The 17,096-nt window shown below is 48.7% G+C and overlaps 2 protein-coding genes across 2 annotated transcripts; one reads left to right on the top strand and one right to left on the bottom strand.

Moving 5' to 3' along the window:
* Positions 1–527: 527 nt before the first annotated feature.
* LOC101754251 (homeobox-leucine zipper protein HOX27) lies at positions 528–2,729 on the top strand. The gene is made up of 4 exons (XM_012846662.2): positions 528–1,222; positions 1,332–1,666; positions 1,774–1,853; positions 1,981–2,729. Exons 1-4 carry the CDS (start codon positions 973–975, stop codon positions 2,381–2,383), a joined length of 1,068 nt encoding a protein of 355 aa, XP_012702116.1. The 5' UTR covers positions 528–972; the 3' UTR covers positions 2,384–2,729.
* A 5,276-nt stretch (positions 2,730–8,005) lies between these two features.
* Positions 8,006–11,663, bottom strand: LOC101754639 (E3 ubiquitin-protein ligase RING1). Its single transcript, XM_004973586.4, has 2 exons — positions 10,346–11,663; positions 8,006–8,340 (listed from the first exon to the last, which is right to left on the bottom strand). The coding sequence occupies exon 1, from the start codon at positions 11,522–11,524 to the stop codon at positions 10,367–10,369; it is 1,158 nt and encodes a 385-aa protein (XP_004973643.1). The 5' UTR covers positions 11,525–11,663; the 3' UTR covers positions 8,006–8,340; positions 10,346–10,366.
* Positions 11,664–17,096: the final 5,433 nt, after the last annotated feature.

The raw sequence follows: 17,096 nt of genomic DNA, 5'->3' as shown, positions 1-17,096 counted from the left end.
AGAAGATTCCCCATCACATCAAACTTGCGGTACATGCATGGAGTACTAAATGTAGACGAAATTAAAAACTAATTGCACAGTTTTGTTGTACTTTACGAGACGAATCTTTTGAGCCTAATTAGTCAATGTTTGGACAATATGCTACAGTGTTGTAACAGTAATTTGGCACCTCCAAACTTTGGCAACTAAACAAGGCCATAGTAAAAGGGAAAGCCCTGCTCCAAGTTGCTCGTTGCAGCACCTGGGACAAAAACAATACGCTCCCCAAGAAATACGCGCATCCCGGCCGAGCAGGGCGGAGCCGGAAGCCTCGGCCGAGCATGCAAGCACGGCGCACGGCGGCAGGGCAGGCAGGTGCATCTGCGCGGCCCAGCTTTCTGATAAAGATCGTGGGCGCTACTAACCAAAGGGGAAAGATACGTCGCCCGGGCGCCCTCGGTGATGATTAACATAATTATTAGCAGCTCCCGCTGGCCCATGCTGCCGCTGCCGCTGCCGCTGCGCTCGCTGCGGCTGCGACGCTGCTGCTGGCTGCTGCACCTGCGTGCCATCGCCATGCCATGCCATCCGGAAAAGAGAGGAGAGCACGGAGAGCGCCCCCATGCGGCCATGCCCATGGCCCTGCGGTTTTTTAATCCTGCCCTCATGATTCGATCCCCCCTGCCTGCTCCCTTTTGCCGGGCCACTCACGTGCGCTCGTCAAACCCATGTCCCGGAGGGTCAAAACCAACATCCCCAGCCGGGGAGCCCTCTTCCTCTGATCCTCCTCTCTCATCATCTCGTCTCTGCTAGCTGAGCTCAGCTCGGTCTCTCGCCGTTGTCACACTCCCACTGTCTCACTCCAACGCTGTCGCGCACCCGCTCAGCTGCTACCTAGCTCCACCGCGCCGCTCGATCCGCCGGCGCTACGATAAAGCGTGTCGTTGCCGCCGCTGGCCTCCGGCTCGCCGGGGCTTGTCTCTTTGGTGTGGGATGGAGCTGGGGTTGAGCCTGGGGGAGCCGGCCGTGCCGGACGCCGGGAGGGCGGCGCCGGAGCTGGGGCTCGGGCTTGGGGTCGGCGCCGCGGGAAGTGGGCATGAGGACGGGATGGGGAGCAGCAGGGCGGCGGGGAACGGAGCGGGAGCGCGGTGGTGGGCGGCGCCTGTGGACGAGCCGGAGCCGGCGGTGCGGCTCAGCCTCGTGTCCAGCCTCGGCCTTCAGTGGCCGGCGGCTTCCGACGGCGGTGAGTGTTGCCCTGCCGTGTCCTCGCTTCCTTCTTCTCGGTACGCATGCCCGACGGTGTCCCTGACGGCGGCGGGCGGTGTTCCCCGTTTTTTGATTGTGGCGCGCAGGGCGTTCCTCCGAGGCGCCGGCGCGCGGGTTCGACGTGAACCGGGCGCCGTCGGCGGCGGCGAGCGCGCTCGCGGCGCTGGAGGACGACGACGAGGACCCGGCCGCGGGGGCCCTGTCGTCGTCGCCGAACGACAGCGGGGGATCCTTCCCGCTGGACCTGGGCCGCCGCGCCGCCCACGCCGACGGCGCCACGGCGCGGGCGGGCGGGGAGCGGTCGTCGTCCCGCGCCAGCGACGAGGACGAGGGCGCGTCCGCGCGCAAGAAGCTGCGGCTCTCCAAGGAGCAGTCCGCGTTCCTGGAGGAGAGCTTCAAGGAGCACAGCACGCTCAACCCCGTAAGAATCCTCTGAACGTTTCTGATCACTGTAAACTAGTATTGCTACCTCGTTCAATTCGTTCATGGCGTTGACGAACTTTGTCGCTCGCCGGCGGCGGCGTGCAGAAGCAGAAAGCGGCGCTGGCGAAGCAGCTCAACCTCCGGCCGCGCCAGGTGGAGGTCTGGTTCCAGAACCGCCGAGCCAGGTGCATGCACAGAAAATCCCTGCTAGTAGCTCCTAATCATCCCTCCGACCCTCCCCGGAACGGCCACGGGGAGCTCAGGCTCGGCTAACCTTGCCTTCTCCGGCGACGGATGAACGCGCGCATGCAGGACGAAGCTGAAGCAGACGGAGGTGGACTGCGAGTACCTGAAGCGCTGCTGCGAGGCGCTGACGGAGGAGAACCGGCGTCTTCACAAGGAGCTCGCCGAGCTGCGCGCGCTCAAGACGGCGCCGCCCTTCTACATGCACCTCCCGGCCACCACCCTCTCCATGTGCCCCTCCTGCGAGCGCGTCGCCTCCAACCCCGGCTCCGCCCCCACCTCGGCGCCCGCATCATCCACGCCGCCGGCCACAGCCACCACCAACAACAACAACAGCGGTGCCGCCGCCGCCGCCGCACCCGCGCGCGGGGAGCACCGGCCCTCGTCGTTTGCCGCACTGTTCGCGGCCACCCGCAGCTTCCCGCTGGCCCCCCATCGGCGGCCGCCGGCGCCGGCGAGCAACTGCTTGTAAATACGCGCGCGCCGCCCGTCTCCGCGCGGTTCCTCCGCTGGTCGGTTGGTTCTCGTGAGAATTTTTGGGGTTTCCGAGGCCGTCCGTCGCCGTCGCGTCGACGGCTGGGATGCGAGAAGCGGAGGATGCTGCTGGCTGGGACTGCATTAACCCAATTTTTTTTCTCAAAGTACTCTCTGTTTATGATTTTAAGAACATGCAGCGTTCGTGTTAAAGCACGAATGGTTCAGGGTTTAAGCTTTGTTTAGGGCGAAGAAATTTGTTTCATTTTTTGGGGTTTGATCGATCCGCAGCTCAGCTCAGATCGAAGGACACTGTTGCCACTATTTATGAAGTGCATTTGCTTCGTAGTTCGGCGTTCGTACGAGGGGTGCAGATTTGCGAAATTATGGCAACGCACGAGTTCCGAGGGATGGAAATTTTCTTGAGATTTTACTCGCGTCGGCGTGCTGTCAGATCGCTTTGTGAGTGCCGGTTACGTGATTGTTGACGTGTTGTTTATTTGACACCGTTGAGAGCTCTGGACACTAAAGGAAGGAACAGGATTTTGCCCTAAAAAGGTGGAGGAATAGGATTAAACGTGAAAACAGTAGGTGCAGTTTATTCAAAATCTGCAGCACTGTAAATTCTTAAATTTGATCCCTTCATGGAAACGCTTTCGTTCACAGGTACTTCCACCCGCCTCCACCGTCCAACTGTGGGTCTACCACTGTCCGATTGCTGCCTCCTCCCCACCGTCTCGACCTCCACCACTGTCGGCCTACGAGCCACCTGAAGCTTACTCTACACCTGCAGGTCATAGGTAACCCTACTCTAAACCTTAAATCTCGAACACTAACCTCCCAGGATTGATTGAGCGGTAAAAATTAAGTATGGAAGGAGTAAATCTGCTAGTACGACGTAGCAATCCCCAAAAAGAGAGCCTGGAAATCATGGGAGGAAGATGAACAATAGGGATTGTTGAGGCATTAGATGGTCATCTAGTGGATATAGAGGTGTAAGCAAGCTCATTTTCATTTGATTGTTAGGTAGAATCCCCCTCTTTTTCTTTGCAATTGTCATATAGGTGAGTAAACTCTTTTTTTCATCCGATCCATTTGTCATTTTCACTTTTCCAGATTCCTAATTTTAACCATGTATCTATACATACGTTATGTCTAGCTACAAATATATAAAAAAAATCAAAATAACCTTTAATTTGTAACGGAGGGAACAGTCTCTTCTTTTTTCCCATTTATCAAGCACAAAATCAATCATAAATTAAGGCCATAAGATACACTATTAGCACAAAATTACTAGAGGGTTGATCTAAGATAGTGTTTGGTTCGTGCTAAGGTAATATAAACGCAAAGGGAATCAAATTATAGTGTATTTGGCGGCGGAATAGGTGATTACCCTCTTTGTTTGGTTGAACTCTGGTAACGTAATCAGATTACGATGTGAGTGTTGTATCTGATTACGGTGGAAGAGAAGGGGTAACAAACTTGTATAGATATTATTTAGATAAGAGATTCGATTACGGTGCCAATTAATTACAAACTACTAGAACTAAACATATGTAATGGGATTCTACGTTTACCTTTAACACAACCCAACACCACCTAAATTCACGACCTCGGGTGTGGTCAGCACTCAGCGGATCATGGCGCGGCACGGGCCCCTCCATCTCCATGATCCATATTTTAGCCGACCAGGTGATTAAGCCGAGCGTGACTTGACACTCGACTACCAAAATGAAGCAAGATAGAAGATACTGTCGTTAAGCATGTCCGCACTTTATTACAGAATCATGATTATGCTCGTGTAGGGCTGACCCGTGACCAGTAGACAAGGCGTTCCCAAGCGTTCCGTTTAATCATTTATTGTTCCTTCCAGATGAGAGAAGCACGCGCAGAGGCACAGTATGTCCCCTCTCTGAACCGTTCAGAACCCTTCCCGGATCGTTGATGGCCTGGCTTGTCACTGTGGAAAGGTCCAGCGGTTACGCATCCTCCTGCACGGTGCAGGTCTGCAGTACATACTGTTCTCATCTTCCTACAATCATTTTGTCTCCTGCATCTGCTTAATGGGAATGAATTTTAACTTACGTGTATACTCGTATAGGACAGGATGCGTCTACATCCGTGCATAGTTTTTTTTTTAAAAAAACCTGTTTGCTTTTTTAATACTTTCACAATTTAATATTTATGGCATGTTCATTTAAAATGTTCCTGTTACTTACTATTACGCCAATGCTTTCAACATCATATGCATACACGAGAGCTGAATACTCACCATTATGATGTTTAGCTTAGAACATGCAGGCGCAAATCCATCCAGAAGTAGCTAGGGTGGTGGTGGGGCACCATAGTTCTCCCATCTCCCTCTCCCTCCCCTTCCCTCTTACTAGAAACTTCTAATAGCCAGATACCGATGGGAAAGGCCCAAAAACCATAAAAAATTATTTGACAGCCATCTCTCTCTCCATCTACCTTTGGCTCGTCTCCATTTAGGATGGTAACGATGTTCGACTAGTCAGGGGTGTGTGTGTGTGTGTGTGTGGGGGGGGGGGGGGGGGGGGGGGGGGGGGGAGGATGCCCAACTGTTGCCGTCTTTGATCGAATCGACTATACCCTCTCAGACCTTCAGGCTTTGTTGCAGCCCGTCATGGCGACGATGGTTTCTTAGCACACGCCACGTTTGTGAAGGACGGCATGGAGCCATCATCGCAAGCATGATGTTGTCGTCTGCCGAAGACATGGTTTATTGTCTGGCACATTAGTTGGCGGTAGCAGCACGGGGTCGATCTGGTGCAAGCGCTAATAGCCTTGATGTACATCGTTGGTGTAGTATGGGACACACACTGTCGACTTTCAGGCAATGGATGCTACATCTCTTGATGATTGGCGATCTCATGGTATGGGATACGCTTCGTAGATTATACCATGGTGGGACGAGGTGTGCTTCCGGAGCCATACTAGTCGTGGTGCTGAATTAGACGAAGACAACACCTAAAGGTGATGTTTCCCTTCTTGGATGTCCATCGTATGTCCCCTTCCTACCTCTCTATAGGATCTCTAGGTGAAAAACTTTGCTCCGATTTCGGACAGGTAGCGGTGACCACAACTATTGTCGTATCCTTGGTGGAGGTGTTGCTTTAGGTAACTTGCAAGGCCGCACACTTAATGCGGGTACTATGGTTACCCAATTTAGAATTGATGTTGATAGCAACAATCTTGGTTCAAGCACAATACACATAGTTGTTTTTTTTTCCTTATGTTTGCTATGATCATGCTCTGGTTCCGTACTCACCCTGAATTTTGGTAAAGTTGGTTCACTTGGAGTCGACATTACAAAACAAGAAAGAAGTATTACTGAAACTGCAAATTAGAGATTTTGAATTTTTTTCCTTTTCTTTGAGCTGGTTTTTCCGATTGAACGCCATTAAACTTTGATGTCGATTACATGTTGCTCAGGATATTACATAATTGTGGTAGCTATGCATGTAGACTAATATTTATTTAGATACATAGTTAGAATTGTATTTTTTTTGCGGAGGGAAGATACATAACTAGAATTGTCATCGGGAGAGAGGATATTAAAGCCGGAAAAAAATCAGACAGCGCAAAACAAACTCTTTTTACACGTAAACTCTGCAATGATCGGTGTGCATCGTCACAGAAAAAAATCCGGTCGGTGTGCATCGTCACAGAAAAAATCCGGCAAGCAAACTGTGGTACGGCGCCGGTCGTCGTAGGATTGACGGAGGTGGGCCCGCGCATGCTTCGCCCGGCATGGTGATGAGCAACGAGGACGCCGGCCAAGCAGGAAGGGCCCGTTGCTGCGCCGCGGGCAGACTAGGCTCGCTGCGAGGCTCCATGATTGTTGCATCTTGCCTGTCCTCCGGCGTGTTCTGTTCCCCATCGCTGCCGCCACCGATCTCTGACGCCCACTCGCCGCTGCCTGCCTCCAACTGTTTGATTGGATTTGGGGTTGCCGGGTTGGGGCCATCAAATCACTGTCTTCTTGGAGCTGGGCCTGCTGGGTGATGGTCTGAGATGGACCTACTTTTCCAACCTTCTTTTCAGTCATTCCCTGCCTCTCTCTATGGGATCCAGGAAACTGCCTCTTCTTTCCCCCTTTAATCTGGGCATTACATGAAGTCTAGTGAGATCAGTGAGCAGCCACGATTCCTAATGCTCTGCAAATTTGGTACAGCAGCTTCAAGTGACACAACTTGTACTGAACATCTAGATAGCTATATGGAGAAAGACATGGTCACTTGGATCTGTTGGATAGGAATATGAATCGCTCGAATGTGTGCGCGTGTGCCAGTACTGAATCATCAGGCTCATGATTCCTGTGCTATCGTTTCCTGCCGTTGCAGTCGTTATCCGTCAGAATATTCAGAGTAAGGGCATGTGTTGTTTTAACTCTTGCCAGCAGAATGTTCTAACGATGAAGAAAGCTTCCTCGCAAAAAAAAATCAAGAAAGAAAAAAGGAAAAGAAGTTCTAAGGATTTCATGGGAATAGAATTTTACTTGCAGCTACATGCAGACCTAAGCCTCCCACTACAAATTGTACAAACACCCACGAATTATGACCCCAACAGATACAACTCGCGACCGAGTAAACCTTTTGTCCTCGGTAGCTACTGGTACAGATCAGGCAGCTTGATTTGGCGTCTGGTTCCTTAAAAAAAATGACTTGGCGTCTGGGCCCTTGACCCTTGTTCATGGTATGGGAATCTTTGAAAAGAAGTCAAAAGATTCTTATACGCCCATGATATGCGATGCGTGCAAAATATATTCCCGACGTCAAAGGTTCCAAATACTTATAAACGGTATGTGAATGCGACCGTGCGTTAGCATGCAGTCGTTTGAAGCTTGAACTAGTTTCAATTCTAGATGAATTTACACAGTTTCCAGCAAAATTTGGGAATTCTTGCTATCTGATGAATAGCCTCGTTGTTTCTTCATTCTGGCTACTTGACTCAGGCAGTGGTTTCATCGGTTCATTTTGGCGAATCAAAAAATGATGTGCCAAGTCTTCCCTGAAGTCGTGCACACAGCACACTGACTCTGCTGCATTGACCTCTGAAGCCTGATTCTAGCTCTCAGAAACTCAGGCACGATCATTCAGTACGGTGAGTGGATCAATACCGTATCACTCGTTGATGTCTCTTGGAAATAACTGCATGACTTCAGCGTAACCGGAAACATCTCTGAAGCAGTAATGCAGTACTACATCAGCTTAATGCAATGGCCGATTTTACAAGACATGGAGGGATCCAGCGCGAGGGGCACTACAACAGAACATCTCAAGAATGATCCTTGAATCAGTATCGCAGCATGATATTTGCAGGGATATCCTGCTTCCGAATATATGCTCATAAATATGTGATGATCTTACAGGATCCACAAGACCAAGACAGTCGAGCCAATCCAACATCCTTTTATTCGATTCCATTGAAGCCATTGTACCTGTCATTTCTCAAGTGGTGAGACCAGCTCAAATGCTGGCCCTCACATCTGTTTGCAACAGGATTCAACCTGATAAAACCTTACCTTCCATCAAACAACCTCATAGAATCAGATGCCAAAACTTTCTTGCTACTTTCCCATCCTAACTAGAATATAATCTGATGCCAAAAACCTTACCTTCCCATATTTATCTACCAATGCAGGATTGCAGGTCAAGTCACAGCTTCGCAGAGCGAACAACACCAACTGTACACAATTATACTTATTACGAAACAAGTTTAACCAATATACAAGACATTGAGAACCCATGCAACGAATGCCCTTGGTCTCCTCATAGGACAACTTAATTCAGCATGTAACAGCATGCTATGGTAACAGCATGCTATGGTCTAGCAAGAAACCTCCTCCGATCAAAGACAGGAACCTGACAAACAAGGCATATGATGGTCTCCTTTCTACTCTTGTTGGTTGACAGCTAACAACCACCTTATCGCCTGAAAAAGGGGAGATGACTATGAGCATGTCAACTGGAAAGACTTTGCAAGCTTTAAGGAATAATAGACAGTAACAGCAAAATCGTAACACAAAAGAATGGCTCTTAGGATTGTAAAGTCAAAAAGATGCCATCGAGTGGCCCTTTAAGAAGCAATCGCGAATCACCTACAACTTTATTCTCTGAAATATCAGTTCAGTTCCACATGAAGGATTTATTCATTACGCAAGTTGATAAATAAATGCTACTGCCACATAAGACGTCCTGCTTTATTGCCCAGCTAGTTTGCCACCACTAACTACATCCCTCATTCACCAAAATAGAAATTAAGATGGATGTTTCTTTGCGTCAACTAATTCTAGCAGCATAAAGGTGCTTTCTGTGATGTGTAAAGTGAAGTACTAGCACACTCATAAAGCACTGTACTTCAGCTTTCTTAATAGCAAGCTCACAGGAGCAATAGAAGTCAAGTGGTCCACCATTTCTTCAAATAACAGCATATGCCAGTTGAAGCAGTTGGATAACTTTTTCAGTTCTTCTCAAGGCTGATGTAAGAATAAAACCTTGACAGACAGAAAACCAATCACAAAAAGGATAAGCAAGTCTCCAAGGCCTAGGTCGTGCGTGGATCCTACTCTATCAACCTCTTTGCTGTCGAATGCACAGAATTTCCATCAGCCAGGTACATCGCTTTGCTTGAGCATGCAGTACTCATGTTTACGTGGCCATCAATCAGACAATTAGTTATTGCATTGTTCACAACACAGCAAGAATGATGTATATATATATGAGGTTATGAGCAAAATTAGTTAACAGCAGAGAGATTTGGTGGAATATATGTGTTCATGCTGTACAAAAAAATAGCATGAAGCAGGAACAGGAAGCACAGCAGATAAAGAATGGAGGTGTTAAAAACTAACCAACAAACTACCAATATGGAGAAGATAATATATTTAGAGAAAAACGCAAGAAAAAGGATTCAGGATAAGGCCGTCAAAGTCAAACTACAGCAGCATGGGCTAATTTCATTCATTTGAAGGACATCAAGACAGAATCTGCAAAATCCGTTTCTAGCACCTCATCGAGGAAAAAACATACTAATCAAAATAACAGGTACCAAAGAAAAGTTAATTAACCTAGTGAAGTTGATTGTAAACAACACCCAAAACGAACATTCTAGCAGATTAAACAGGTACATTGCATTGATCAAACAATGTGGTAAACAACTTAAACATGCATCAGCTTTGTTAGCTCTGCCTTTTCTTTTCTTCAATCAAGATTCTGCAGAAAAACAATAATTTTTTCTATATTTTCGTGCACATCTACATCATGAAAACAGAACATCGAGCACTAAAGTTATCTTCTAGCCTTAGACAAATAAGACAGGATGATGATACTTTAAAACCACAGATAGGCATGTTCAGTATTGCACAGTAATTACTAATCACTACCAGCTTTGCTATGACCCAAGATACTGGCGCTAAGACAACAGAAACTTGCCGATGCACATCTAAAATGATTAGGTTGCTTTAATCCAGTCATGATTTATAAGCAGGTGCTTAAATTCAATTAAGAATACCGAGCCAAATTAACAGAAAGTAACAACAATTTTACAAGAAGACTAATAGATATACATAATCTTCAACAACACGGAGCAGGGCTCATATAATCAACAGCAGACAGTGCCTAAATAACTCATTGACAATAGCTTCAATTTTTGTAGTGCCCAGAAAATTCAGCTTCATGCAATTGATTATTCAAATTCCACCTGAAGAAAATCAGCTAGCCAAACATTTCCCTGATCAACTAGCGGAAAACATACAGCCAAATAGAAAAACAAAATGTAACACGACCTACGACATGTTATGATCACTATCACAGAACATGAAAACCATTGACTCCACTGAAACTGTTTAGTTCACAGAGGCTAAACAATTCAATTCATGCTCCAGGGACATAATACAAATATAGGGAGTATAGTTGAGAGATTAGCTGCGATTGTTTACCTGATAACTTGAATCCCTGGATCAATCAAAAGAGCCATCCTCCTCGCGGGCCTCTGACATGACTGCATCGGACTCAGGGTGCCGAGGCCACTCAGACGACACGGTCTCGCCGCTATTGGCAGGCCCACCAGCTCCGTCCCCGGTGACAGCCTGCGCGAGCTGCGTGGGCGACGCCGAGACCGGAACAACCACCGCCGCATCACCGTAGAGGACGCGGCTGCGACGGCGGGTGCTGGTAGTAAAGCGGATGGTGATCCGCGTGGTCGGCGAGTCCGGCTCCGACGGCGCCACGGCCTCCTCGGGGCCGGCGGCGGAGGGGATGCGGAAGCGGCAGACGGGGCAGGAGTTGTGCAACTCGAGCCACGTGACGATGCAGGAGGAGTGGTAGAGGTGGGCGCAGGGGAGCTTCCGCGCCTGGGAGGCGAGGGGCAGGTCCTCCTTGCAGATGGCGCAGGCGGCGGCGGGCTCGGCCACCTCGACCGTGGGCAGCGCGGCGATGGACGTGGCCGGGGCGGGGGGCTCCCCGCCCCTGGCGGCGGCGGGGGCCGGGGGGAGGTCGAGATGCCTCTGGATTATGTCGTTGAAGGCGTACCTCAGGCCGCGGCGGGGGGGGTGGTGCCGGAGCGCGGACATGGTGGCGGCCGCGGTGTAGTTGCGGAGGGGCACGTCGTGGGAGCCCTGGTTGACGAAGCTCCTGATGAATTCGCGCCCGGCGTCGTAGTCCGCGCCGAGGAGGTCGACGTCGTCGTCTTCGGGGTCGTCGGAGAGCTCGGAGGAGGAGGAGGAGGAGCCGGAGCCGGAGCCGGGCGGGGGCGGCGGGGAAGATGGAGGTGGAGGGTTCTCCTCGAGGAAGCCGCGGGAGCAGCCCGGGCAGACGCGGTGCGGCGAGGAGGGCGGGACGGGCAGCGGCATGTGCAGGTCGACCGTCCTCCCGCACTCGTAGCAGTAGAACAGCACGGGCTCCGGCGGTGGGGGTGGCGGCGGCGGCGGTGGTGGAGGAGGAGGGTTCCCCTCGAGGAAGCCGCGGTAGCAGCACTGGCAGACGCGATGCGGCGAGGAGGGCGCGGTGGGCAGCGCACTCCCGCACTCGTCGCAGTAGAACACCCCGCGCTCCGGTGGCGGCGGCGTCGGCGGGGAGGGCGGCGCGCCGGGGGGCGGGGAGGGCGCGGGCGCGGACATGGCCGAGGCCGATCCTCCCGCTTGGTGGGCTCCGCCGCCTTGGGGTCCTCCTCCGGGTCGTCGCCTCCTCGGCGTCCTCTTCTTTCCTCTGCTCTGCTTGGGCCTGGGATTTGTTGCGGGACGGGAGCACAGCGCTGCGCAGTTTCCCCGCACTCCCAGCGTGCCGCTCGCGTCGCGCCCTGCCCTTTCGGCGCGGGCCCGTTTGGCTGCGGGGGCCACGCACGGCGCGGCCGCGTTAAATTCCGGGCCCCGGAAGTCCGGTGGGGGCCGCGCAGGCGTGTGCTAGTGAACTGTGTGCGCTATGCCTTGTCCAGTTGTCCCGGGATTGTTGCGGCGCTTGAGCTTTTCAACCTTCGAGCGTTCTTTTGGGTTTTTTTTTCCACGCTCCTGTTTAGGTTGAGTGCTCAAAATCATCGATCGGGTCGGCAAAGTGAGCGTTAGAACTAAAGTTATGTTGATTAATATGCTGATGAAATAAAGAGATTGCGCTGGGTCTACACATCAATTTTTTCTTAAAAGATACCATGGTAGTATATGAACTGTGAGAGAAGATATCATCTTGATTGAGAAATCAGGAGGCCTGCAAATGCACGTCACGTATTCATCTTTATCTGCTATGCCGTGGCAATCTTACGTGAACGGTGGGCTGCATGTTCAACATGTGTCGTGGGAACCGAGGTTACGTGTCTAGTGGTGCATACTAATATCTTTTTAACGAAATTTGGCGGATCCAATTATCTAGAAAAATATGAGTACATGCCACATCTTATCGTTCTTTAAAGGCGTCGCGTTGTTGTGGTGCGTTGGAAGTACGACGTTTCTGTCATGTGAGCTGAACTTTTGCATGTCGTGAGCGCTTTAACTCTCTTTTGGAGGCTGACAGCCTGTTCACCACAATACAAATTCCACCTCATATATGTTGGCTATAACTTTGCTTTGACGGTGTCTCACTACATTTTCGACATTTGTCACGTGAGGCAGATGTGTGCGTCAATTGCATTTGGTTGCTACTTCCCTCAGTAGGACATGGTCGAGGTCGATCCTCCCTCTTGGTGGGCTCTGCCGCTTTGGGGTCCCCCTCCAGGTCGTCACCTTCTTGGCATCCTCTTCTTTACTCTCCTCTGCTTGGGGTTGGGATTTGTTGTGAGACGGAAGCACCGCGCAGTCCCAGGCACTCCCCCATCATGCGGCCCGCGTTGCGCCTTACCCTTTTGGACATGCGGGGCCTGTTTTGCTGTGGGGGCCATGCCCGGCGCGGCCTCATTAAATTCCAAGCCCTCAACTCCGATGGGGCCGCAGACGTGTGCAAGTGAAATGTGTGCACCATGCCTTGTCCAGTTGTCCCATGGTTGTTGCAGCGCCGGGGATTTTCAACCTTCAAGCATTCCTATTGAGGTTTTTTTTTCATGCTCCCGATTAGGTTGAGCCCTCAAAATCATCGATCGACTCGGCAAAGTGAGCGATAGAACCAAAGTCAGTTGATTAGTATGCAGATGAGATAAAGTGATCTTACCACATCTACGCATCAATTTTTTCTCAAAGGATATAGTGTTATGTGCAAGATATATATGACTGCATCAAATATATCTTCTTCATGGAGGAACCGTGAGACCTGCAAATGCACGTCATGTATTCATTTTTATCTGCTATATACCGCGGCGCTCCTATGCGGATGATGGGCTGCATGTCAATATGTGTCACGGGAACTGAGGTTACATGTCTGGTGGTGCATGTTAATGCCTTTTCAACAAAATCTGGCGGATTCGATCTTCTAGAAAAACACATGAGTACATGCCACATCTTATCGTTCTTTAAAGGCGTCGCGTTGTTGTGGTGCGTTGGAAGTTCGACGTTTCTGTCATGTGAGCTGAACTTTTGCATGTCGTGAGCGCTTTAACTCTCTTTTGGAGGCTGACAACCTGTTCACCGCAATACAAATTCCACCTCATATATGTTGGCTATAACTTTGCTTCGACGGTGTCTCACTACATTTTCAACATTTGTCATGTGAGGCAGATGTGTGCGTCAATTGCATTTGGTTGCTACTTCCCTCAGTAGGACATGGCCGAGGGCGATCCTCTCGCTCGGTGGGCTCTGCTGCTTTATGGTCCCCATCCGGGTCGTCGCTTCTTCGGCATCCTCTTCTTTCCTTTGCTCTGCTTGGGGCTGGGATTTGTTGCGAGATGAGAGCACTTCATAATCCACTCCGCAGCGTGCGGCTTGCGTTGCGCCCTACCCTTTTCGGCCATGTGGGGCCTGTTTGGCTGCGGGGCCATGTCTGGTGTGGCCGTGTTAAATTTTGGACCCTGAAACCTGGTGGGGGCTGCGCAGGCATGTGTGAGTGAAATGTGTGTGATGTGCCTTGTCTGGTAGTCTCATTGTTGTTGCGACACTGGAGATTTTGAAACTTCAAGTGTTCCTCTTGGGGGTTTTTTTCGTGCTCCTGGTTAGGTTGAGCACTCAAAATCATGGATTGGCGATAGAACCAAAGTTAGTTGATTAACATGTTGATGAGATAAAGAGATCTTGCCACGTATACCCATCAATTTTTTTCTGAAAAGGTATAATGGTATGTGCAAGGTATATGATGGCGTCAAAGATATCTTCTTCATTGAGTAACTGCGAGACCTGCAAATGCACATCATGCATTCATTTTTATCTGCTATACTGCGACGCTCCTACGCGAATGGTGGGCTGCATGTTCAACATGTGTCATGGGAACCGACGTTACATGTCTAGTTCATACTAATACCTTTTCAACAAAATCTAGCATATTCGGTCTTCTAAAAACACGAGTACACGCCATATATTATCATTCTTTAAATGCGTCGTGTTGTTTTGGTGCGTTGGAAGCTTAGCATTTTGCCATGTGAGCTGGACCTTTGCATGTTCGGAACGCTTCAACTCTCTTTTGGCGGCTGACAGCCTATTCACCACGATACAAATTCCACCTCATATCTGTTGGCTATAACTTGCTTCTATGGTGTTGCGCTACATATTCAACATTTGTCGTGTGAGTGTGAGGTAGATGTGCATGTCAATTGCATGTGTATGCTCCTTCCCTCACAAGGATGAGAAGAATTGGCAAGAATTGGTTTGTATTGATGCTGATGTCATGCTAAATGCTTGATACTTGTCATGTGACCTAGAGGCTGCTTGTAAAGTATTCACTAACACCGCTGCACTTAGACATAATGCCACATATATTTATCATAAGAATTAAGGGTTGCCAATATGCTTACCTATGTTAAAGCAAGCGATTGTTCTTGTTGAGTTTCTTATCCTCGGGTTGGATTTGAGTGCCTGAAATCATCATGTCGACCAACGGTAATCAACAAGAAAGATAAAAACAAAGTCACATTAATTAGAATTTGATGTAAAGAGATTGCGGCATGTCTATGCATAGGATTTTTCTCCTAGGGACTTATGCTATGTGTAAGGTATTAGGCATCATCAAAGACACTACATCGAGAATACGTGAAATCTGCAAATACATGCCATTATATCTTCATCTCTGTCTACTATCGTGGCTCTCCTACGAAGACAATGTCCTGCATGCTCAACATTTGTCATGTGAACTAAATGTTGTATGCCTGGTGTACGCTAATACCTTTTCAACAACATGGAACGCAAATCTGGCGGCATCTGGTTTTTAGGAAACACAAAAAGGACATGCACTATATATATGTGATCATTCTTTAATGGTTTTGCATTGTTGGGGTATGCTACAAGCTCAACATTTGTCATATATGTGAGATGTATCCTGCGTGTTGAGAGCACATTAACTCTACTCGGTGGCTGACAACATGTTCACACTACATATAAACTACACATCATAATGGTTGGCGATACATCGCTTCAACGGTGTCGCACTACATGCTCGCCACTTGTCATGTGAATTAGAGGTACGTGTAAATTGCATGAGGATGCCCCTTTCCTTGCATGATGAGAAGAATCAGCAAGAGTTGCTTTTCTTCTCTTTTTTTAGACTTGCATGAGAATAAAAGAATAAAGGAGGGGTTTCAAATAAGGTTGACATACCTTCTATTTAAAGGATGAAAGTTTAATTAAAAATAAAATTCTTGTCCGAAAAAAATTATTTTTTGTTCAGGCCCGAAAAGATCAGAATTCACGAATTCCTGACGGGATTTGTTTGAAATTTTTAACCTTGCGCCCGAGTTCAAGTCAACGAAGAAGTGTACACACAAGGGAACCAACTGCGTGTATCGAAGAATGCATTGGAATATTTGGTTGGATCAAGGAGTGATCTACACTTGTAAGCTTGGTACGCTTGCACCTTGAAGCCTTGGTGGCTCGCGCACATAAGTGAAAGAAGTTCCATTTTGTATTCTAGAAAATTCGTTTTCCACTAGCAAACACAAGTCGTTCTTACCATACTGTGATTAGTTTTTTATGAAGGTTTATCCACCGGCAATTCTTTGTTTTTGATGAATATGTTATATAAGTTCAAGAATTATCACTTTGGTTGCAGCCTGGGTGTTACATGCTGATGCTAATTTACTTATCGATAAGAGAAGAGTTGGCAGGCTGGCAATTTATTCATCAGCGGAAGTTGCTTATTTCATTTGTTATAAGTTATTTTGTCTTTTGCCAATCCTTGTGCATCCAATACACATACCATGTTATTTCTATCGTTTTCGTTTTTCATTTCAAATTCTTTTGTTGAGGTGCTCTATGGTTCCATTCAAATACTTGTCGTGTAAGTTACATGTTGAATTTCTAAGGCCCCTTGAGTGCTTTTCTCTCTGCTCAAACCCGGTTGATTCAAATAGATGGGCTATTGACATGAACATGCTAGGAGTTTGGTCCATCCAAATATGTCCCTAAGCTCCTTCAACTACTTAGAAGAGAAAAAAAAGAGAACCCGTAACACTTTTTTTATTTCACTTTTCTTAATGCAATTGACAAGTGTCAATCCGTTGTGGCTGTGTGCGGTCGTCGAGGCTGGAGATAATTTCATTTTGTAAAAAGAGTGTCAATCCGTTTCATACGTTGGTCATTGGCACATTGCTACTGTTTTACCTACAAAATATTGTCTCTATGAAATTTTTTAGAGGAAGCTCTTTTACGGTGCACAATACTACCAGGTGGTAGTACAAAGTATAGACTATTTTTTGGTATGGGTAAAATTGTAATTAGTACAATATATATTGTTCGGGGATTTTTTTTTTCCGCACGCCATTTCCCCACACGCCACGGCGCCCGTCGATCTCCCAGCGCTCGGTAAAGAAAACACATTTAAGAGGTTTTGGCGAGAAATCCAATACAAGATATAAACATAGACTATCAGGTAGTTGTTACAGTATATTGCAGTCTGTAAATTTCTGAAAAATCAGCCATGTTAGCCATGCTGTTAGAACACGAGAGAAATGTTCTGGGCCCAAGGAGCTACTGGTGGCCGCAGCACGCATGAGGACCGCGCAACGCCGTCCTGCAATCTGGCTACACCGATCCGAGCACGCGCTGCTCGCTGCCGCTTGCCACCCTCCTGATCAGTGGCCAATCCTCGTGCGAGGGCAGCCTGCTGCCATCCCACAGCCGGCCGTGGCAC

Source organism: Setaria italica, chromosome VI (assembly GCF_000263155.2).
Source record: "Setaria italica strain Yugu1 chromosome VI, Setaria_italica_v2.0, whole genome shotgun sequence".
Lineage (NCBI taxonomy): Eukaryota > Viridiplantae > Streptophyta > Magnoliopsida > Poales > Poaceae > Setaria > Setaria italica.
The sequence above is the reverse complement of the archived record's forward strand: the minus strand, read 5'-3'. Positions and strand labels throughout refer to the sequence as shown.